Genomic DNA, 24,347 nt, shown 5'->3' with positions numbered 1-24,347 from the left:
CATAATTTTTGCTACATGCCATCGGAAATATGAACACAATTTTATGATTAAATTTTCAGTTGTGTGATGTAATCTCAAATAATTCAAAATTATTTTTTTCTGAAAAGTTTAGTATGAACGAGTATTAAAGAGGAAAACACATGACGCTTGTTTGCCTTTCTCGTACTTTGAAAGCTCCTAGCTCATTTATCTGTGGAAGGATTAATATAATCTAACTACCAATAGACTAGGGGACGGGTATAGCGTGATGGGATAGTCGATGCCTTTCACGCAGCCCGCCTGGGTTCGATTCCCAACCCCGCACATAGGGTCAGAAAGATTTTCTGATCCGAAGAGGCGAATGACCTAAGATGTTAAAGCCTCTATAATTGAAACAAAAAAAAAAACTACCAATAGATTCCAAAATTTTCAACTTGAACGTATATTGCAAAAAAATTGAAGTTTTTCAATAGTAGACTATTGAAAAATCTGTCTGATTTGATCCATTTCAGCACCAGCCAATCAGAGCGCGTTCTGAGGAAGAGAATAAAATTTGTTTTGCTCCAGCGATATAAAAGCTGGCTTGTTCACTTTTTCTATCATTTTGTGAGCAACGATTATAGAAGCAAGACACACACTAGAGTAATATAGGGCCAAGCACATAGCGTTACTACACCAGTCAGCTGAAGTCATCAGTGTACCAGAACCATCTCGGATCTAAATGCAGATTCTGTAGGTGATCCGTGACAATTTAAAGCACTTTTCAGTGCTGCAGATAATCATAAAGAGTTAATTGAATTATCTCTTTCGTACCAAAAGCATCAGATTTATCAAAATGGAAGTAGACAAAGTTTGACCGTCACACTAACACATTCAATTACGACTCACGCAATGTGAAAATGAAAATATTGATATAGAACACATCTTTATACTAGTATGGGTGTCGTTTGGAAATATGCCGTGCGAAACAGGGTTGCCACGTATACAGATTAGTCTGTATTTTTATTATAAAGAACTATACTGTTTATTTCATTATATTTTGGTCGATTGGAAATATGCCGTGCGAAACAGGGTTGCCACGTATACAGATTAGTCTGTATTTTTATTATAAAGAACTATACTGGTTATTTCATTATATTGCTTGCATAATTCATACAATTGATCAATTAATTGATATTCGGAAGTGTTAAGGAACATGGCAGTTGTTTTCAGTATTCACAACATCCTGTTATGTCTCTGACATTACCCACCCGCCTTTTTTCCAGATCGACAAGCGTCCATTTTGGGAATCGTAGATGAATTTTCTTCTATGTCGCTACAATCAGATTCAGGAAGAATCTCGTAAATATTGTTAGCCGGCGTAAAATTAACGGAAGGGAAGTCCGTCCGTTGTCTTTTATTTTTAAATGTAAAATTCTATAAGATCGTGAATGTTTATTCCGTATTGAATTATTTTTAGTCTTAGGCTTGTTGCCTTTCCGGTTGGACGCAGGCATTTTTGAAATGAATGAAATTAAATTAACTAGGCTCAATTAGTCTTCGAATAGACTCCTAGTTTGGTTGAGTCTTGATAAAGACTGATTTGTGGTAGTCTTAACAAAGACTGATTTGTTCGAAGAATAATTCTTTGGATGGCTAGCCTTACAAAAGGCTGATCAATTTCTTAGTCTTGAAAAAGACTAATAATATGTGAATATCACTCTTTGTATAGGCTGACTAATTGTTAGTCTTCAAATAGACTGTTAGTGATACAGGTAGCCTTAAATCAATGAAACTCTAGGTATCCAGAAAAAGTTTCCAGGACACAAGAACTATTCGCGTGCGGTGCGAACGATCAATTCGCGCTTTGGTCTATTTCGTACACGCTATAAATAAAACGAAACGATTGCGGATGTCTGCTGCTAGTGTATGATATTAGCAAAAGGCGGTGTTGCGGGTTATAAAAAATTTAGCTATTTTATGATAAGTGCGACCGAGAGAATAAAATAATGAAAAGCTGGGGAAAAATAGATATCAAAAAAATAAAAGAATGTCAATGAATTGAAGTTTATTTAAAAAAATGCAATTTTCACAGCCGGTGCAGTAATACCATGGCGGTGGTGTAGTGATGTCAATAATAATAATAATAATAATAATAATAATAATAAGAGTAATAATAATAACAATAATAGTTGTTAAAAACAAATGTAACCAAACGGATAGTAACGTGAGCTCCTAACGGCGACGGAAGCGAAGGCAAACACTCAACAAAAGAAGTAGAAGTAAAACCAGTCTGAGTCAGTGCATAAGTGTGCTCACATCTTCGCTAGTTGGCAGGCAGCTAACAGTCTAAGTCGTATGGTTTGCAGTCGGATGCTACTGTGGTCAACGTTAGATCAGCAAACCAACCGGTGAATCAACCAGTGAACGAAGATCTGTTGTTTTGTTGATCAAAATCACCTGCTAATACGTGAGTTTATATATTACATTTTTCCCGAATAAAATATAAAATTGTTCAATCTATACCGATGCTAGTATAAGCTAATCTATCTAACTAGAATATCGAGTTACCTATTAAATTGTATAATCTAAAGTATCGAAATGTATAACTAAACGAAAACTTGTATAACCTGCGAAAATGAATTCATAACCTAAACTATACCTAACATGCAGACTATTATATCGCGTGTTCATCTGTCTAACAGAAATCATTTATGTTAGGATGTCACTGGCATAAAGAGTCAGAAATTGCAGAAGTAGACTTATTTGCGGAGTGAACTCGAAAAATACTGAATGTAAGTCCCTGATGTATTTGTGAAGTTACACTAATAATGTTTAATAAATTCCAGTATAAAAGCTGTTTCCAACCGAGACTGCTAAATGATCGTGTTTTGCTCGAGAAAGTCCGCCTTATGAACAATAGTAATAATTATAATAATATTCATAATCATAATCCTCCTACAGGTTTTATGCTGCTGTTTCATGCTGTTTAACTTGACTTACATATACAGATGTAACCGAAATGCAGGTTCGCTTCGTTTGTTAGATTCCGTTTAATTGGTTTAATCGAAATAGAGCATGAGATAGTAAGAATATATTAAACTAGTTTCAAAACTGTTCCAATTTGGAGATCATACTTGTTGCTGGCAAACGAACCAACTTCGGCTATTCCGTTCATCTGAATCCGGTTCCAAAGGAATGAGAAATGGTGATTAAAAACTGCAAAAATGATTTCACTCACTTTTCTTTAAGATGGCCGAATCTAATTTCACAAACTTCAAAGGATACAGTTCCAGGTAGATTTTTTCTTATATTGTTAATTGTCAAAAACTAAAGAAAATAAAAATCGCAACAATTTGCTTAAATTGCGCGTGCAAGCATAAGCTTGTTTATGCGTGTTTACTCTTGTTCGGAAATCGGATAGAGATACCTTTGATATATTTGCATACATGCATAGCATGTATAGTAATAATCTATATACATTATTATCTTGTTATACACTATATTAATTTGAAAGCTGGAAAGGAATTGTCACTGGAAGCAATTGATATGCTAGAACTTACAACAAAAATGCAGAGCAAGAAATTAGCGACACAGAAAACTCGGACGATAACGTGACTGATACTGATTGATCGAATGCAATGCGACTAAGTGACATACTGTAATGATTTATTAGGTAACATTGATTACCTAAATAATTGATTAGGTTGTGAAAAGTATCGGTAAAATTGACTCATTTTAATGCCATCTAAAACTGTAGTAGATACTTAGGTAATAGAGGTAGATTCTACGTAGATAAATCCAAAAGAACTGTTTTTAAAATAAAACGAATACATATCAAAAAATTATTTTTCTAAATTATTAATATCTTCAGGAAAAATACTTCAAACGTTTTTTTCTTCGAAATGAGATAAAATTTTTTTTTTGTGAAAATAAATATTTTTATTCAAAATCGGTACTACCCCCAAAAATGAAGATGCCACTTTCATAGGAAGAGTTATATAATCTTGCAAAACTTCTTCCAAGACACGTTAGCTCTTAAAAATCAGTGAAAGTCAATACAGACTTTTGACCGTCCGTTTTCCAGGTTTGCACCTTGATGAACACTTATGTCATTTTCGCAATGATGCCAAACCTAACCCAGTTTCCACCCTAACTGCGGTCAAACCGATTGGTTGAAGCTAGTTTCGTACCTAGTTTCAACGTTGTTGAACTGAAACTCGAACATGCCATAAAAAAAGCGACGGTGGTGTACTACTCGCCTGTCGCTAAAAAATTCAAATCTCAACAGTTGTCTCTCTTGAACTGCACCGGTGTCGAGCAGCTTTGGGTTGCTCTCATGTTCTCAGATTACACGCTCTATATTTGTGTTCTTTCTATCCCGCCTGATCGCATCAATGATATGTCCCTGTTTGATCAGCATATGAACTCGATCTCACAAATTGAAAATCAAATGGCTTTAGACGATAAGGTGATTATTATAGGCGACTATAAAATCGCCGGCATTAAATGGTCTCGCTCTTCGTCTAATTATTTATTTCCCGATATTGCAAGCTCGTCTAAAACATCTACTTCCCTGAAATTTCTTGATAGCTATAGTACTGCAAGACTAGTACAGTTTAACGATCAAAATAATAGTAACTATCGCCTGCTCGATCTCTGCTTTGTTAGTCTTGAACTCATAAATACTTGCTTAATAACCCTCGCCCCCTCCCCGCTCGTTAAATCTTGCCAACATCATCCCCCACTTCACATTGCCATTCGTGATTCTCCGTCTGTTGTTTTCAATAACGTCTCCGAATCAACTTTCTTTGACAACAGAAATGGTAATTTCAATGAAATGAATAGATTTCTGATGGAACTGGATTGGAACTATTTACTATCAAATCGTGACTGTAATTCTGCCGTTGATCTTTAGACACATAAAATAACCGACGCTATTAATCAATTTATACCCAAAAAGCTACGAAAAAAAACGCTCTGTCCACCGTGGTCAAACCGAACTTTGAAGCGTTTTAAACGAGCCAAACGATGCGCTTTGAGGAAATTCACCAAAAAGCCTACTCTTCATTCTAGATCTTATTATATGTTCCACAACAATCGTTATAAACGATTGAATAAATCGCTCCACTATGTCTTTCAATGTCGCATCCAGAAGAATCTTAAATCCCACACTAAAAGGTTTTGGAATCACGTTAATGAACAAAGAAAGGAATCAGGGTTACCTAATCATATGTCGCTCGGCACTCTGCAAGCATCGACTCCGCATGATATCTGTGATCTCTTTGGCAAACACTTCAGCAGCGTTTTCTGTGAAGAAAATCTGGCTAGTAATAACATCTTCGAAGCTGCCAACAATGTTCCTTTACGCCAACCCCCCCCCCCCCCCCCCTCCCCCCCGTTGGTCCTCATCCCATTATTATCATAGATATGATGAAAGCTTCCTTAACTAAGCTGAAAAGATCATCAAGCGCTGGACCTGACGGAATACTCTCCATTATTCTTAAGAATTTCAAATTACCGCGGAATTGCTGCATTATGTGCTGTATCTAAGCTTTTTGAAATAATCGTTTTGGACTTCATTACCCACAACTGCTCTAGCTACATATCTTCAACTCAACACGGTTTAATGCCAAAACGATCCACATCTACAAACCTGGTATGTTATACATCCTACTTAATTCAGGCGCGACAGCAGGTTGACGCCATATATACAGACTTCTCCGCTGCTTTTGATAAAATAAATCACCAAATAGCTATTGCTAAACTTGACAGACTTGGATTCAATGGAATTGGTTGCATTCGTACCTGATTGGTCGTAGTATGATAACTAAAATCGGAGACTGTACAGCTGAACCTTTTCGAGCTAACTCTGGTGTACCTCAAGTCATCTTGGACCCTCTTTATTCTTACTTTATCTGAACGATTTGAACAATTCGATGCAATGCTTGAAATTATCTTTCGCCGACGATTTTAAATTGTTCCATCTTATTAAAGAATACGAAGATGCCAGATTCCCACAAAAACAGTTGGATATTTTCTCCAACTGGTGCGACCTCAATTGAATGATAGTTTCAAACATCACGTCGAGTATATTATCTCTAAGGCTTCCAAGACACTTGGTTTTATTTTTCGAGTCACAAAGAACTTTAAATGCATTTATTGCCTAAAAGCACTATATTGCGCACTGGTTCGTTCTATCCTAGAATACGCTTCTGTCGACTGGGCCCCCTATTATCAACTGGACATCAATCGTATCGAAGCCATTCAGCGTATATTTCTTCGCTTTGCTCTTCGTTGTCTTCCTTGGAGAGATCCCAACAACCTCCCAAGCTATCAGGAACGCTGTAAACTGATCGATCTACACCTGTTATCTGTTCGCCGAGATCTCTCCAGGGCAATATTCGTGGCAGATCTGTTGCAATCTCAAATTGATTGCCCCGAATTGTTAGGCAAACTAAATTTAAATATTCATTCTCGAAATCTTCGAACTCATCAATTCCTGAGAATTCAAACCGCTCGCACTAATTATGGCTATAATGAACCTTTCTCCAGTATGTGATATTCTCATGTATTTGATTTAACCCTGTCTCGCAATACCACAAAACAATTTTTTTAAACACAATCTCAAACAGTCCTTCCAACTTCAATACTTAAGGTGAAATGTAGCGCCATAAAATGCGCGCAAAATTTTATCCGCTTCAGTTGAACGAACCGTCGCACAAAGCATACCAAGAAAAACGGCCACATAGAAACAAGAACTTTTTTCAATGATTGAGCGCAGTGGGTTTACCTCTCGTTATATTGGCATGTAAAAAAGACGGGACGTAATGGATTTTAGAATTCTTCACACTTTGAATATATGCTGATTCAATCATCATTGTTAGTGATTACTCTTACACTAGAGCTATAAATCATGAGTAATTATGAATGATTAACATGAGGTTATATACATATGTATTGACTAACTTGCTAACCATGTATATGCCTGATTTTAGTAGCAAGCATCGATTCTCCTTCAAAAGAACGGTTGAAAGCAAGAGAACATTCAAGTATTTTCGATATCTTTGCCAGTCGTTCACCAGGCCCTTCCCGCCGATGAGATAGAATTTACGTAAAAGTATTCACCATTAACTTTTTTTCGGAAGCGACTTTCGGAATTGTATAGCATGATGAGTCTAGAAATGTCTGTTTCAACGATAACGAACCGAAGACCAAACAGCCTCTGGCCTCCGGTGCCAGAAATCATCAATAGTTTAATAATTTCTTAGATTACATTATTGGAATACATTCCAATTATAACTAATAGTTCATCATACCATGCAGTTAAAATTATTTAGTGAATCTTTTCTCAAGCACATATTTGGGGCACGGAATTGAATATAAAGTTATTTCGTAGTTCCTTATTATTCAATCGATTTTGAAAGCAAAATCAAGCGTTTATTCATTGTATTCATAATAATTGAAAAACCAATGAATTCCAATAAGTTTTCCATGCTGACTGGCTCGAAGCTGGCCCTCAATGTTTATCACATTGTTTGTATAAATGACAGCTACTTAGAAAATAAACGATTTCTTACAATACTCATTTTATTGTATTCAAGTCATTTTTATTTCAACACAAAACCCAATGCTGCATAAATTCGCGTCATTATTTTATATCTATTTTTTGCTCACGATATAATGCCACCGTGCCCACCGTGCATTTCTCACACCACCTCAATACGAAACAGCAGCGCGCAAGCAATAAAAAAATGCAGAAAAGTTTATGAAAACTTTTTCAATTTTCGGTTGTTTTCGCTAAAATTTTATAATTTTGAGTTGCATTTTCAGATTCTTTGTGAAATTCTGCTACAAATACTACTTTTCAGTTCTAAAATCATCCCCGTGGGACGGAACAGTGACCGTTTATACATTTCAAAAACCAATTACGGCTCGGCAAAGCAAAATTTCTAAATTCTAAGAATACTTAGTTATGATAAATTTGATTTCGAAAACTTAAGTGTTTTTTGTTTTTCGAAAATTGGTCTAGTTTTTGAATAATTGATCAAAAACGCGATTTTCGCATTCCGCTACATTTCACCTTAAATTCTAGATTTGGCTTTAGGGTGATTTGGTATCTAATCCACAAGTTTAGTTTAGTGCCCCCTTAGTAAGTCTGCTTCCATTCTCTATCGATTATGCAACCAAGAATAATATTCACCATTAGGTTTGTTTCTAACATCCGCTCGACTCTCTCGATCCCCCGGCTGTCCACCATCTTCTTCGGGAACTAACTAGATCTTTATGATGTTACTAATACTTTTTGCATCCCCCCTTATTCATCTTTTCACCATCTTTTGAGACAATTAACTTGATCTTTTGCCGCTTTCAAATTCTTTTGAAACGTCCCCCCTCCCCTCTCCACCCCTTCGAAGCCCTCCGTAATTCCATTTACTACAATATTCACTTCTCTCTTTTTCTCTCCTTTTTCCTGCATTGCTATTATTCACCGCTCTCCGAGGGCCACTCTCTTTGATGTCCAGCATGCCGGACACCCGACGAGTGTTTGTGACTTGGGGGTTTTCGTCGGACCCTCACGGACAGCAGGATGCGGCCTTCAACGTCACCGTCCAGTCACTCTTGACCCTCGCCGGGAGTAATTTTACTTTAAGCCCTTAGTATTAAGCAGTATATCTGTTGGATCTTTGTTATCTGTTGATATAAAAAGATAAGGAAGTTGTATGCCTGCTGGAGAGAGAGATTGTAAATTTCAGCTCAGCGAGCTTTTCCCTGCTCCCAAATAAATAAATAAATAAATGTAACGTAACATGTGTTTTCCGGGCGACTTGCTAGGCCTGCTCTGACACAAGGACGGTAATCAGTCGCTATTTGGAGCTTTCATTGAATTGGACGAATTATAACATCAACATTACTTAACTAATTTGATGCAACAGACTCAACAATGAATTTTGTTTGTGGCAACAACACTGAAGCTTATTATTTTTATAGTACCTCATAATTTTTATAGCAATTATGAGCTCATAATTTTATAGGACCAAGAATTTTGAAATTATCAAAACCATATTTCAATTAAATGTTAAATGTTAAAAAAATTGAGTAAAAATTATGATACTACATAAATTAACATTTTCTTAAAGTCAAAAAGTCTCGAAGGAGTCATGGTCAAATATGAAACCTTAAGACTTTTTGACCTTAATAAAATGTTAATTTATTTTACATATTTGTTTTTATTTCGTAGAACAGCAGAATAATCTTTTCCAGAGTCAGTTTTTAAGTATATATATATATTTTTTGTTTATTTCCAGAGATAATGAACGAAGTAGTTCGTTACAAGGGATCATCAAGCAATTTGTTGCCAAACGGTAAGCCTGGCACAGAATGGAGAATTCTAATCGTCGATCAACTTGCTATGCGCATGGTCTCGGCTTGTACAAAAATGCATGAAATAAGCGCAGAAGGAATAACTCGTATGTAATAATTCAATAGTTTTTATTTAAATAATTCGATAGTATTTATTTAAACCATGAACTAAATGATGTATTCGATTAAAATGACATACCGAAAATCTATTGTAACCTTGAACCTTATGAGAGAAAAACATGAGAATTGTAGTAAAAATTATTCGTAGTGCATTGTCGACATCTGTACACTGAAAGAATGCTCAGGTAGGCCGGGAGGCAATGTACAGGCCCGTGATCGGGCTGGAGAGCCTGCACGCGGTAACAAACGACAACGGTCAACGATGCGTTAACTTTGCAGCCTCCCGAGGAATGGTAGTTCGAAGCACCTTCTTCCCCCGCAAAGATATCCACAGAGCCACCTGGAGATCACCTGATCAACATACGGAAAATCAAATCGACCACGTTCTCATCGACGGGCGATTCTTCTCCGACGTCATCAATGTCCGCACTTACCGCAGTTCCAACATTGATTCTGACCACTACCTTCAAAACAATCGACGGTGCACAATACTCGTCGCACAGGAACGCCGGGCCTCAATCTCAAGCAGCTACGTAGCATTCTTATTGCAGAGGAATACGCGCAACAACTGGAGTTAGTGCTACCAACGGAAGAGCAGCTTGGCGCGGCGACTCTTGAAGACGGCTGGAGGAACATAAGGTCCGCCGTGAGTAGCACTGCTACAACCGTATTGGGTACGAGGTTATCGAATCGAGGAAATGACTGGTTTGACGGCGAATGTCAGCAGTTGGTCGAAGAGAAGAATGCAGCAAGGGCGAGGATGCTCCAACACCGCACGAGGGCGAACGAGGAACGATACAGACAGGCACGGAACAGACAGAACACTGTTTTCCGGAAGAAAAAGCGCCACCAGGAAGACCAAGATCGCGAAGCGATGGAACAGCTGTACCGCGCAAATGACACACGGAAGTTCTATGAAAAGGCGAACCGCTCACGTAAAGGCTATACGCCACAGGCCGAAATGTACAGAGATACCAGTGGTAACCTTCTCACGAACGAACGTGAGGTGATCGACAGGTGGAAGCAGTACTATGACGAGCATCTGAATGGCGAAGCACAAGATACAGAGAACGGTACAGGAATCAATCTGGGTGCACGCTCAGCCGACGACAGATTCCCAGCCCCTGATCTGTCGGAGATAATTGAGGAGATCGGCAAGCTGAGGAACAACAAAGCCGCGGGCAATGACCAGTTGCCAGGCGAGCTGCTCAAACATGGAGGAGAAGCACTGGCTAGAGCGCTAAACGCCGCCTACAAGGTACTCTCCCAAATCCTCGGCCGTCGTCTATCACCAATAGCTAAGGAATTCGTAGAGCCGTATTAACTGGAGCCCGCGCCACTACGGATCACATATTCGCGATAAGACAAGTACTCCAGAAGTGTCGTGAATACAACGTACCCACGCATCACCTATTCATTGACTTCAAAGCGGCATACGACACAATCGATCGAGAACAGCTATGGCAGATAATGCACGAATGCGGTTTCCCGGATAAACTGACGCGATTGGTCAAAGCAACGATGGATAGAGTGATGTGCTACGTCCGAGTATCTGAGACGCTCTCGAGTCCCTTCGAATCTCAGATAGGGCTACGTCAAGGTGATGGACTTTCTTATATATTGTTCAATATTGCCCTGGAAGGTGTGATTCGAAGAGCGAGGATCGACACGAGTGGCACGATCTTCCGGAAGTCTGTACAACTTTTTTGCTTCGCTGACGATATTGATATTGTGACACGTAACCTTGAGAAGATTACGGAAACCTACATCGGACTGAAAGCTGAACCTAGGTGTATCGGACTGGCCATAAATGCGTCGAAAACAAAATACATGAGAGGAAGAGGCTCCAGAGAAAAAACACTACGCCTCCCACCCAGGCCTTATGCACGCGCGCTCTTTATTTTGCGCTGAGACAAATAAATTCTCATTCTCATAAGACAACCACGCGCATGCGACGGACTTTTTCCGCGCTCAAGAGAACTCTTTGGCACATTTACGTACCGCACCAGAAACTGATGCACGCTTCGTTGTAAAGTCTCATCGCATTCTGCCAAGAGCGAGGCTCAAGCGCTTTCGTCGCATGAGATAGCGCGGCGCGCTCGCTTCATGCGATCTACGAGTGGTTTGTACGTTATTTTCATCCTCTTCATCTCTTCCTTTAGGATAGGACACAAGTCGCACGAACCGCTCTAGGCACGAACAAAAAATAATAACAGCAGCTTTTACTGTGGCTCACATAGCACACAAGCTGCGCTCATAAAAAATCTCGTGCGCTGTCTCTTGAGACCAAAGCGCACTAGTCGCGCGCAGAAGAAAATGCGATGCTCTGAAATTTCAAGCAGCACATCCCGTTTCTATGTGCCCGCTACGCGTCTCTTACTTGCTTTTGGTTTGCTCTTTGAGTCGGTGCACACGCTCACAGGATAAATATGCGACACACACATTTTCGGTGCGCTCTCGCTGTCGCATTTTTGCACGCATGAGCATTCGGAAGGCCTGCTCCCACCACGAATAGTGATAGACGGTGACGATATCGAGGTGGTTGACGAGTTCGTGTATTTGGGCTCACTGGTGACCGCCGATAATGACACCAGCAGAAAAACCCTACGATCGAGAAAAGTACGCCACCGCACGAAATTGACCATCTACAAAACGCTAATTAGCCCGGTTGTTCTCTATGGCCACGAGACCTGGACTATGTTGGCAGAGGACCAACGCGCCCTCAGTGTTTTCCAAAGTAAGGTACTGAGGACCATCTATGGCGGAGTGCAGATGTAAGACGGATCGTGGAGACGGCGTATGAATCACGAATTGCAACAGCTGCTAGGAGAACCACCTATCGTATGGACAGCCGTCTACGATGGGCTGGGCATGTCATAAGGATGTCGGACGACAGCCCAGTGAAAATGGTTCTTGAATCTAATCCGACTGATACAAGAAGAAGAGGAGCGCAGCGAGCAAAGGTGGATCGATCAAGTGAAGGTGGATCAGAAGCATCCGTGCCTTGAGTGGCTGGCGACGAGCAGCCATGGACCGAGTTATGTGGAGACGTATGCTTTATATAGCAAAGGACACCCCAGGCCTATAGCTGTTAGGTAAGTACACTGTAAGATATTACCAGCCATATGTATAATGCTGTTCATTTTCATTTTCACTAAACTGAATATATATATATATATATATATATATATATATATATATATATATATATATATATATATATATATATATATATATATATATATATATATATATATATATATATATATATATATATATATATATATATATATATATATAGTACAAATGTATAGCTGTTGGGCTTATCTAGGATATGGTGGGGTTTGACAGTGGGCTCTGCTAATCCTCTCTAACAAGCTGCATGTATCCACAAGCAAGTCCTACTAAAGCGATCGTGTGCCGCTCAAAGTGCACAAGCCCAGCAGGAGTGCCGCTCAAAGTGCACAAGCCCAGCAGGAGTGCCGACTCGGCACGTTAGGACTGACGCCAGTGAGGTCCTAACTATGGCATACTGGCTACCATACCATCCACGGATACGATAAGGTAGATCGGAATATATAGAGAAGCTAGGGCTGACAGTTGCGGTATTCTACTCCTTCAGTAAAGCAGGGTGGAACCGGCTTGAAATGGCGAGTAGGCTAATGCCGCAGCTGCCTTCCGTCCCATAAAACCGTGGCATGCCTTATGGCACGCCGTCTCACTTTCAGCCACCTGGTTGGGATGACTGGGTGGAAGTAGGTTCAGATGCCCTTTTCCTGATTTGCGCAGATCCGGCTCTGAGCGTAGAGCCAACTCTCGCATGACCTCACTGCACCGCATAGGTAACCATGAGATCAAGATAGTGACTACTTTCGGCTGGGTTTGACGGTAGCCGTAAGGGGGACCCATATAAAATGAGTTTTACACCATCAACATCGGCGTCGAGTAAGGAGGTAAACCCTTTCGCAAGAGGGGGTCTGAGGAGGTCTACATCCAGAACGGGTGCGAGAGGAGAGCGAAGTGGTAGCTGAGGGGACGAGCGACAGCAATGCCCACGTCAAATCAGTGGACCAGCCTGAGTCCCGGGAGCAAGGGAATGAAGTAGTCAAGCCGAGTATGACAGCGGTCATAGAACAACTCGACGCGATTATCGAATTCACGCAGGAGAAAACCAACATCAGCAAGGAGCTGAAGGGGAACTTGCTGAAGCTACGTAAGGCCGTGAACGTAGTTAAAAGGGACCAAGAGGCGTTAATAGTGCGGCTAGAGGGTGGCGGAAAGTCGGAAAAGTGTTCTCAAACAAGCCCTTTACCTTCGATAGCGATAAAAAAAACCAGGGTGCGGTCGATTAAGCGCTCCGGCTCACGATTGAGCTGAATAAAAAGCGCCGGAAATGCGCCAAAGATTCTCCAGGTAGTAAACGCCTGACTCCGAAGGCCAAAAGGAGTAAATACCATGGCGGAAATGATGGGGCGATGGATCGTGGCGAGGGGCTCAACCCAAACCTCGGCACTCGACTCCCGGATCCGAGCCATGAAAGCGAACCCGGCGAGAATCAGCCAGAGCAAACATGGCGGAAGGTCGCCAAGAAGAAAAGAGTCCAAATAGATGCTGGGCCTATTTCCGAGAGGAGGGTTAGGGACAAAGCTGAGGCTTTGTTGGTTAATGCCGACAAAGAAAAGTACGCTGATGTGCTCAAGGCCATGCGGGGTGAGGCAAAGCTACCCGAACTTGGCAAAGAGGTTCGCAACATCTGTCGCACGAAAACGGGAAACATGCTGCTCGAGCTAAAAAAGGGAGCACAGGTGGGCGGAACCTAGCTTGTTTCGCTGGCCCAAGAAGTCTTAGGCGACACGGTCGAAGTTAGAGCCCTGCGTAGTGAGGTTGCACTCCAGTGCAAACGGTAGGATGAAATCGCCACCGCAGAAGAATTTGCCATGGCCATCAAGGAGCAACGAGGTGTGGATATCCCACAGAAATCCATCCGCATAAGGAAAGGACCACAGGGCACCCAGATAGCTACATTCAAGCTATCGGCCACGGATGCTAATAAGGTCCTCAAAGTGGGCAGGCTAAAGGTCGGATGGTCGGTATGCCCAATGACCGCTTACCAACCGCCGGTGGTGGACATGTGCTTCAGGTGTTTCGAACCTGGCCACAAGTCGTGGGACTGCAGAAGCCCAAACCGGAGCAACCTCTGAGGGGACTAGCGACAGCAATGCCCCCGTTAAATCAGTGGACCAGCCTGGGTCCCAGGAGCAATGGAATGAATTAGTCAAACCGGGTATGACAACGGTCATAGAACAGCTCGACGCTATTGTCGAATTCACGCAGGAAAAACCCAACATCAGCAAGGAGCTGAAGGTGAACTTGCTTAAGCTACGTAAGGCCGTGAACGTAGCTAAAAGGGACCAAGAGACGTTGATAGTGCGGCTAGAAGGTGGCGGAAAGTCGGAAAAGTGTTCTCAAACAGCGCCCTCCACCTTCGATAGCGATAAAAACCAGGATGCGGTCGACTATGCGCTCCGGCTCAGGATTGAGCTGAATAAAAAGCACTAAAGATTCTCCAGGTAGTAAACGCCTGACTCCGAAGGCCAAAAGGAGTAAAGACCATGTCGGAAATGATGGGGTGAAGGAACGTGGCGCCTTTGCAAGCGTTGCGGCGGCGAAGGGCACAAGGCGTATGCATGTGAAAGAACGCCACGTTGCATGCTGTGCGCGAGCAAGAAGAAGGCAACAAACCACGTCATGGGTGAACCTACTTGTCCAACAAGCGGAGGGAGTAAAACAACATGCAATTAGCACAGCTGAATCTAAATCACTGTGCAGCTGGCCAGCAACTGCTGCACCAGTCAGTGGCGGAATGGGGCATTGATGTCACCATTCTTTCGGATCCCTATCGCATACCAGTAGGTAAGGGGACTTTGTGGCGGACGAATCCAAGACTGTGGCGATCTTGACGACTGGTCTGTACTTAGTGCAAGAGGTGGTGAAAACGCAAGCGGAGGGAGTAGCCATAGCGAAGGTGAACGGAGTGTACTATTGTAGCTGCTACGCTTCACCGAGATGGTCAATAGACCAGTTCACCCGGAAGGTCGACAGGTTGACTGCAGACCTGGTGGGTCAGAAGCCGGAGGTGATAGCCGGAGACTTCAACGCCTGGGCAACGGCTTGAGGCAGCCGCTTTACCAATAAGAGAGGGCAGACGCTACTGGAGGCCCTCGCCAAGTTAGGCGTCGTATTAGCGAATAATGGACCGAAAAGTACCTTCCAGCGGAACGGAGTCGAGTCGTTTATTGACCTGACTTTCTGTAGTCCCGGCCTAGCCGGAGATCCTAATTGGAGAGTTGATGATGTCTACACCCATAGCGACCATCTAGCCATTCGCTGCACGATCGGTCACTTGGAGAGAAGCACAAGGAGGAGTACTACTCCCAAAACTATCGTGGAAGGTTGCTAACTATGACCGCGAAACGTTTTTCGCTGTCCTTGAATTATAGGAACACTACGTGAACCTGAGAGGGGACGAGTTGGTCGCTATCTTGTCACGGTCGTGTGACGCGACCATGCCTAGAAAGGCTCAACCGAGGACCAACAGACCACCGGTCTACTTGTGGAACGAGCAAATTGCACGCCTTCGTGCATCCTGCCTCAGCTCTAGAAGAAGGATGCAAAGAGCTCGATCAGCGGAGATGAGGATGGAGAAGAACACGGCGTTCAAAACGGCGAAGTTAGCGCTAAACAAGGCCATCAGCGCAAGCAAAAGAGCTGGTGATGGTGGTAAACAACCGCAAATCGGAACAGGAGGCGTTGGTACATGCCGGAGATTACGTGATCCCCTCCAAGAGATCACTGAAGCAATTGGATGTGATGCTTGACGACAAACTCAACTTCAGTAAGCACGTTGAATACGCCTGTAAGTTGGTCTGATAGTGAATGAAGACGCGGAGTGCTACAGCACGCGAGAAGACAGGAATGCCCGTAGGGCCTCCAAAGCCGCTTCTCTACGTAGACAACAACGAGAGTGGGACAGCTCCACCAAGGGTAGGTAGGCACATAGACTCATACCCAGAGTCTCGAGTTGGTTAGATAGACCTCACGAAGAAATGAACTTCGGCCTGACGCTATTCCTCACAGGCCACGGTTGCTTCAGGTGATACCTCCACAGGTTCGGCAACATCCCCTGTAATTCTTGGCTGCCCAGATGAGATCGAGACGGCAGAACACGTCTTGTTCGCATGTTCCTTGAGCTACTGGAGGCATGTGGCATTGACACCACACCGCAGGAGCTGATCCAGAGAATGTGCCACTGCGTAGAGAACTGGAACACAGTGTTCAACGCGGCATCCTAAATTGCAGGCATATTGCAGCGAAATTTGAGTGCGGAGCAACAACAGGCAGCCGCGACCGCTGGTTGCGTGCAACCGTAGTAGACTCAAGAGGGATCAGCGAATAAACATCAGTCCGGGAGAACCTCCTTCGCCTGGGAGCTCTTTGTCGGAGTAGTCTAGATCCTATGTCGGGGACTAGACGAGTAGTACGTAAAACTGTTAGGATCGTCGTGGCGCCAGTGAACCGGAAGCTATCCTCCAACCGTAATCACTGGATCGACCCAGGGATCCTCTCGGTCGGGCGTTGACGGGTATCGAATGCGTCGGTTTCGGGAGAGCCTCCTTCGTCGGGGAACTCTCCGTCGTGGTAGGCTAGATCCTTCGGCGGTGGCTAGTCGAGTAGTCGCCACAACTCCGATTCGAGTGGTCGAGGTGCCAGCGAACCGGAAGCCATGCACCAACCGGAATCGCCGGACCGACCTCGGCACTCCTTCGGTGTCCCGTGTGGTGTAACAGAGGACTCGGTGTTGGGAGAATCTCTTTCGCCGGGGAACTCTCCGTCGGAGTAGTCTAGATCCTTTGTCGGGGACTAGATGAGTAGATCGTCGCGTGGTACCGTTAGGATCGTCTGAGCGCCAGTGAACCGGAAGTTACGCTCCAACCAGAATCATTGACTCGACTTAGGCATCCTTTAGGTCGGGTCGTAGACGTGTACCGTAAGCGTAGGTTCGGGAGGACTTCTCTCGTCGGGGAACCCTCCGTCGGTGTAGACTAGATCTTTTGGCGGAGACTAGTCGAGTAGTTCCGCGACGTAGCATCAGTTTTGGGTCGTCGAGGCGCCAGTGAACCGGAAGTTACCCTCCAACCGGCATCACTGGACCGACCTCGTCATCCAACTGTTCGATCCCTCGAGAGCAGGGTGCTGATCCCCATTCTGCATAAATCTGGGGAGGGTGCTGTGAGCGCCAATAGCCTTCCACCCCGAAGTAATACCTAGCGGTGGTACCGGGGAGGTAGGGTTGAAGATCCAAGGTGTTTTAGTGGATAGTTCCAATTAACAGTTGGGTAGTCCTTTGGAGAGTCCCACACTCCGTGCGTAAATTGCATTTCATCTTGTAAAAAAAAAGACTAGACTTGGTAATTCGTGATTCGATATGTGAAATAAACTGACATTCATGTGTAATTGATGCTGAATTGTGCATTAACGGAGTTTATTAACTTTTGAATGTGAAAGTTTAATTGAAAGTTCACAATTTTTACACTTAGTTAATTAGTTAAATGAAATTTTCATAAATTTAGAGTATTTTACAGTCTATGTGCTTTGCACATGATCGTGCTAATTTTTATCAGTGTATTCAATGAAGTATACACAAACTCAGTTGTTCAGTTGTTTACGCTGTAAAATTTGTTGCTTTTTTAAAATTACAATGGTTTATTAATATACGAAAATGTAATATAAGAATACTCAACATTGAAAATATAAATTCTAGATAAGATGTCGTCTGCTGTCAGATACACGATTTTTCTATTTCCGTTTAAATGCAAAGTATATTACCCTTGAAAACTTTTAAATACCATTCCAAACGATTTCACAATAAATTTAGCTAAGCAAACCAATTCAGAATAATTGTTTTGATCAATTGATGATGTACCTTATGCCAAGAAAATGCAGTAGATCCATGATACGATGAAAAACTTCTGACCAACTTATGCGATACTCATTGACTTCATGCGTAAAGTTCGGGTCGATTTTCTATTAAGCATTGGAACTGTGCCGAATAATGTCTTTTCTCATCACATTGATTGTTTGAGATAACAGCTACAGGTTCGAAACATTGTTGCAGTTGCTGCAGAATTAAAGATCTATAGTTACCAATTATTGATTCAATAGTTGAGAGCTTACTCACTATCCGACATAGTAAAACCCCTACAAATGATGTTCAATAAACCACTTATAATTCCGCTTAAATAACACCTACGTACTATCTCTACGTATTGATCCTAAAACTTTTTTTGAAAATCTGTAAACTATCTCGTTTTTTGTCATGTTATAAACAATAAATTTAGTAGTATCATCAAGACTGATAAAGATAGTGATAAATGTAGTGCAATTGAAAGGATATGAATCTTTAGTGCAGGGAAGAAATCACTCTCAATAGTAATCTTTTCTAATCACGCACAATCCACTTTGAACTTTTCTATTTTAAATTTTTGAACCTACTTTTTCTAAATTTTCTAAGACTGCCTACACCGCACAACTCATCCTAAATTATTATGAATTTCTCCGTACGATGCCTTTCAACAAAATTCTACATAATGGCTCCTACATTTTCCCAAGGAATCAAATCCTGTTCAATCCCTCCCGAACTTGTTAAGTCCTGCTAAGCCTTATTCACTAGAAATTTTAATCAGGCATATTTTAAAATGATTTGCCTTTTACCATAATGTATAACAAGAGTATTTTGTAATTTGGAACAAATATGAAAATTGTGAAAATTTCAGTTGAGTTTTTGTTTCGAAAATATGAAACAGATCACATATATCAAAATTCCATTATTGATCACCATAATTATACTTTACGTTTCGTTAGATTTTTTACTTTATGACTCGTCAGTACATAACAGTTTATATTGAACTGGTATGCTACCAAGCAGTTCAACATAAAACACTAAGCAGTCATAAAGTTTCTACAATATACAGAACACAGCAATTGGATGTGATGCTTGACGACAAACTCAACTTCAGTAAGCACGTTGAATACGCCTGTAAGTTGGTCTGATAGTGAATGAAGACGCGGAGTGCTACAGCACGCGAGAAGACAGGAATGCCCGTAGGGCCTCCAAAGCCGCTTCTCTACGTAGACAACAACGAGAGTGGGACAGCTCCACCAAGGGTAGGTAGGCACATAGACTCATACCCAGAGTCTCGAGTTGGTTAGATAGACCTCACGAAGAAATGAACTTCGGCCTGACGCTATTCCTCACAGGCCACGGTTGCTTCAGGTGATACCTCCACAGGTTCGGCAACATCCCCTGTAATTCTTGGCTGCCCAGATGAGATCGAGACGGCAGAACACGTCTTGTTCGCATGTTCCTTGAGCTACTGGAGGCATGTGGCATTGACACCACACCGCAGGAGCTGATCCAGAGAATGTGCCACTGCGTAGAGAACTGGAACACAGTGTTCAACGCGGCATCCTAAATTGCAGGCATATTGCAGCGAAAATTGAGTGCGGAGCAACAACAGGCAGCCGCGACCGCTGGTTGCGTGCAACCGTAGTAGACTCAAGAGGGATCAGCGAATAAACATCAGTCCGGGAGAACCTCCTTCGCCTGGGAGCTCTTTGTCGGAGTAGTCTAGATCCTATGTCGGGGACTAGACGAGTAGTACGTAAAACTGTTAGGATCGTCGTGGCGCCAGTGAACCGGAAGCTATCCTCCAACCGTAATCACTGGATCGACCCAGGGATCCTCTCGATCGGGCGTTGACGGGTATCGAATGCGTCGGTTTCGGGAGAGCCTCCTTCGTCGGGGAACTCTCCGTCGTGGTAGGCTAGATCCTTCGGCGGTGGCTAGTCGAGTAGTCGCCACAACTCCGATTCGAGTGGTCGAGGTGCCAGCGAACCGGAAGCCATGCACCAACCGGAATCGCCGGACCGACCTCGGCACTCCTTCGGTGTCCCGTGTGGTGTAACAGAGGACTCGGTGTTGGGAGAATCTCTTTCGCCGGGGAACTCTCCGTCGGAGTAGTCTAGATCCTTTGTCGGGGACTAGATGAGTAGATCGTCGCGTGGTACCGTTAGGATCGTCTGAGCGCCAGTGAACCGGAAGTTACGCTCCAACCAGAATCATTGACTCGACTTAGGCATCCTTTAGGTCGGGTCGTAGACGTGTACCGTAAGCGTCGGTTCGGGAGGACTTCTCTCGTCGGGGAACCCTCCGTCGGTGTAGACTAGATCTTTTGGCGGAGACTAGTCGAGTAGTTCCGCGACGTAGCATCAGTTTTGGGTCGTCGAGGCGCCAGTGAACCGGAAGTTACCCTCCAACCGGCATCACTGGACCGACCTCGTCATCCAACTGTTCGATCCCTCGAGAGCAGGGTGCTGATCCCCATTCTGCATAAATCTGGGGAGGGTGCTGTGAGCACCAATAGCCTTCCACCCCGAAGTAATACCTAGCGGTGGTACCGGGGAGGTAGGGTTGAAGATCCAAGGTGTTTTAGTGGATAGTTCCAATTAACAGTTGGGTAGTCCTTTGGAGAGTCCCACACTCCGTGCATAAATTGCATTTCATCTTGTAAAAAAAAAGACTAGACTTGGTAATTCGTGATTCGATATGTGAAATAAACTGACGTTCATGTGTAATTGATGCTGAATTGTGCATTAACGGAGTTTATTAACTTTTGAATGTGAAAGTTTAATTGAAAGTTCACAATTTTTACACTTAGTTAATTAGTTAAATGAAATTTTCATAAATTTAGAGTATTTTACAGTCTATGTGCTTTGCACATGATCGTGCTAATTTTTATCAGTGTATTCAATGAAGTATACACAAACTCAGTTGTTCAGTTGTTTACGCTGTAAAATTTGTTGCTTTTTTAAAATTACAATGGTTTATTAATATACGAAAATGTAATATAAGAATACTCAACATTGAAAATATAAATTCTAGATAAGATGTCGTCTGCTGTCAGATACACGATTTTTCTATTTCCGTTTAAATGCAAAGTATATTACCCTTGAAAACTTTTAAATACCATTCCAAACGATTTCACAATAAATTTAGCTAAGCAAACCAATTCAGAATAATTGTTTTGATCAATTGATGATGTACCTTATGCCAAGAAAATGCAGTAGATCCATGATACGATGAAAAACTTCTGACCAACTTATGCGATACTCATTGACTTCATGCGTAAAGTTCGGGTCGATTTTCTATTAAGCATTGGAACTGTGCCGAATAATGTCTTTTCTCATCACATTGATTGTTTGAGATAACAGCTACAGGTTCGAAACATTGTTGCAGTTGCTGCAGAATTAAAGATCTATAGTTACCAATTATTGATTCAATAGTTGAGAGCTTACTCACTATCCGACATAGTAAAACCCCTACAAATGATGTTCAATAAACCACTTATAATTCCGCTTAAATAACACCTACGTACTATCTCTACGTATTGATCCTAAAACTTTTTTTGAAAATCTGTAAACTATCTCGTTTTTTGTCATGTTATAAACAATAAATTTAGTAGTATCATCAAGACTGATAAAGATAGTGATAAATGTAGTGCAATTGAAAGGATATGAATCTTTAGTGCAGGGAAGAAATCACTCTCAATAGTAATCTTTTCTAATCACGCACAATCCACTTTGAACTTTTCTATTTTAAATTTTTGAACCTACTTTTTCTAAATTTTCTAAGACTGCCTACACCGCACAACTCATCCTAAATTATTATGAATTTCTCCGTACGATGCCTTTCAACAAAATTCTGCATAATGGCTCCTACATTTTCCCAAGGAATCAAATCCTGTTCAATCCCTCCCGAACTTGTTAAGTCCTGCTAAGCCTTATTCACTAGAAATTTTAATCAGGCATATTTTAAAATGATTTGCCTTTTACCATAATGTATAACAAGAGTATTTTGTAATTTGGAACAAATATGAAAATTGTGAAAATTTCAGTTGAGTTTTTGTTTCGAAAATATGAAACAGATCACATATATCAAAATTCCATTATTGATCACCATAATTATACTTTACGTTTCGTTAGATTTTTTACTTTATGACTCGTCAGTACATAACAGTTTATATTGAACTGGTATGCTACCAAGCAGTTCAACATAAAACACTAAGCAGTCATAAAGTTTCTACAATATACAGAACACTTTTTCTGTTCGCTCCGCTCCGAAGTACAACGTCTTAACTGTAGTGCCGAACCTAAACAGGTTTCGACTTATACTGGCCGATTCAGGTGCTGGCCGTCTAAGGGTATAACCGCTGTTTACGTTCGGCACGACAGTTAAGACGTTGCACTTCGGTACAAACAGAAAAAGTGTTCTGTATATTGCAGTTTGGTTGGTAAACGGCTGGAAAATGCGTAATTCAGGCCCCAATGTGGCTCTTACATCTTGTCCAGTAACTCCTATCCCTACCTCTCCACGGTGCCGGTTGTGGTACGAGTAACCATAGAAAAGATAGGGAAACCAACCCCGGTGGAACCTTGATCGTATACAGACAGGGAAAGGGGGGCTTGCCTTCTCTTTACGCATTTAAAATTAATTAATTGCTGACACGATGGCCTTCCGGCGAGATAGGAGGTTGGTGCAGCCCTAACAAGCCGCCCGTAAAAAAGGAAGCTACGAACGATCAAGGAAGAAATATGATTCGCGATAATCGGCAAAGACCTGCGCGACGAATAAAGGACTACGATTGGAAGCTTGGCACATGGAATCGCAAAACGCTTGGCTTTTCTAACATTGATTTTGACCATTACTTTGTCGCGGTTTGTATGCGCTCAAAACTATCGACGGTGCACAAAACTAGTCGCATAGGAACTGAATCTCAAGCAGCTACGTAGCGTTCGTACTGCAGAGGAATACGCGTTTTCGGGAGAAAAAAGCGCCACCAGGGAGACCAAGATCGCGAAGCGATGGAACAGCTGTACCGCGTAAATGACACACGGAAGTTCTATGAGAACCAGTTGTAACCTTCTCACGAACGAACGTGAGGTGATCAACAGATAGAAGCAGTACTATGACAGGAATAAATCTGGATGCACACTCAGTCGATGAAAGATTCTCAGCATCTGATCTGTCTGAGATAAGTGAGAAGATCGGCTGAGGAACAACAAAGCTGCGGGTATTGACCAAGTGTCGTGAATACAACGTACCCACACATCATCTATTCATTGACTTCAAAGCGGCATACGACACAATCGATCGAGAACAGCTATGTCAGATTATGCACGAATGCGGTATTCGGGATAAACTGACGCGATAGGTCAAAGCAACGATTGAAAGAGTTATGTACTTTGTCCGAGTATCTGGGACGCTCTCGAGTCGCCTTCAAATTTCGGAGAGAGCTACGGCAAGGTGATGGACTCTCTTGTATTTTGTTTAATATTGCTTTGGAGGGTATGATTCGAAGAGCGAGAATCGATACGAGTGGCACGATCGTTCGAAAGTCCGTACAGCTTTTTGGCATCGCTGACGATATTGATATTGTGACACTTAACCTTGAGAAGATGATGGAAACATACATCGAATTGTAAGCTAAAGTTATTTGTATCGGACTGGCCATAAATGAGTCAAAAACGAAATACATGAGAGGAAGAGGCCCTAGAGAAGAAACACTACGCCGGTGGTTGACGAGTTCATGTATTTGGGTTCACTGGTAACCGCCGATAATGATACCAGCAGAAAAATTCAGAGGCGTATTTTGGAAAAATACGCCACCGCACGAAATTGACCATCCACAAAACGCTCATTAGACCGGTTGTTCTCTATGTCCACGAGACCTGGACTAGGTTGGCAGAGGACCAACGTGCCCTTAGTGTTTTCTACAGAAAGGTGCTGA

The 24,347-nt window shown here is 42.3% G+C and overlaps 1 protein-coding gene across 2 annotated transcripts in view; it reads left to right on the top strand.

Annotated features, from left to right (window-relative positions):
* Positions 1–24,347, top strand: part of LOC131429682 (protein ROP) — a 609,112-nt gene that overhangs the window by 99,216 nt on the left and 485,549 nt on the right. The window contains exon 2 of one of the 2 annotated variants that reach the window (XM_058593974.1): positions 9,267–9,323. In XM_058593974.1, coding sequence (XP_058449957.1) covers positions 9,267–9,323 — 57 coding nt within the window. Of the gene's footprint in view, positions 1–9,266; positions 9,429–24,347 lie in introns of both variants that reach the window. The other variant, XM_058593973.1, reaches the window with a different exon arrangement.

Source organism: Malaya genurostris, chromosome 2 (assembly GCF_030247185.1).
Source record: "Malaya genurostris strain Urasoe2022 chromosome 2, Malgen_1.1, whole genome shotgun sequence".
Taxonomy (NCBI): Eukaryota; Metazoa; Arthropoda; class Insecta; order Diptera; family Culicidae; genus Malaya; species Malaya genurostris.
This window is presented reverse-complemented; position numbering and strand designations above follow the sequence as displayed.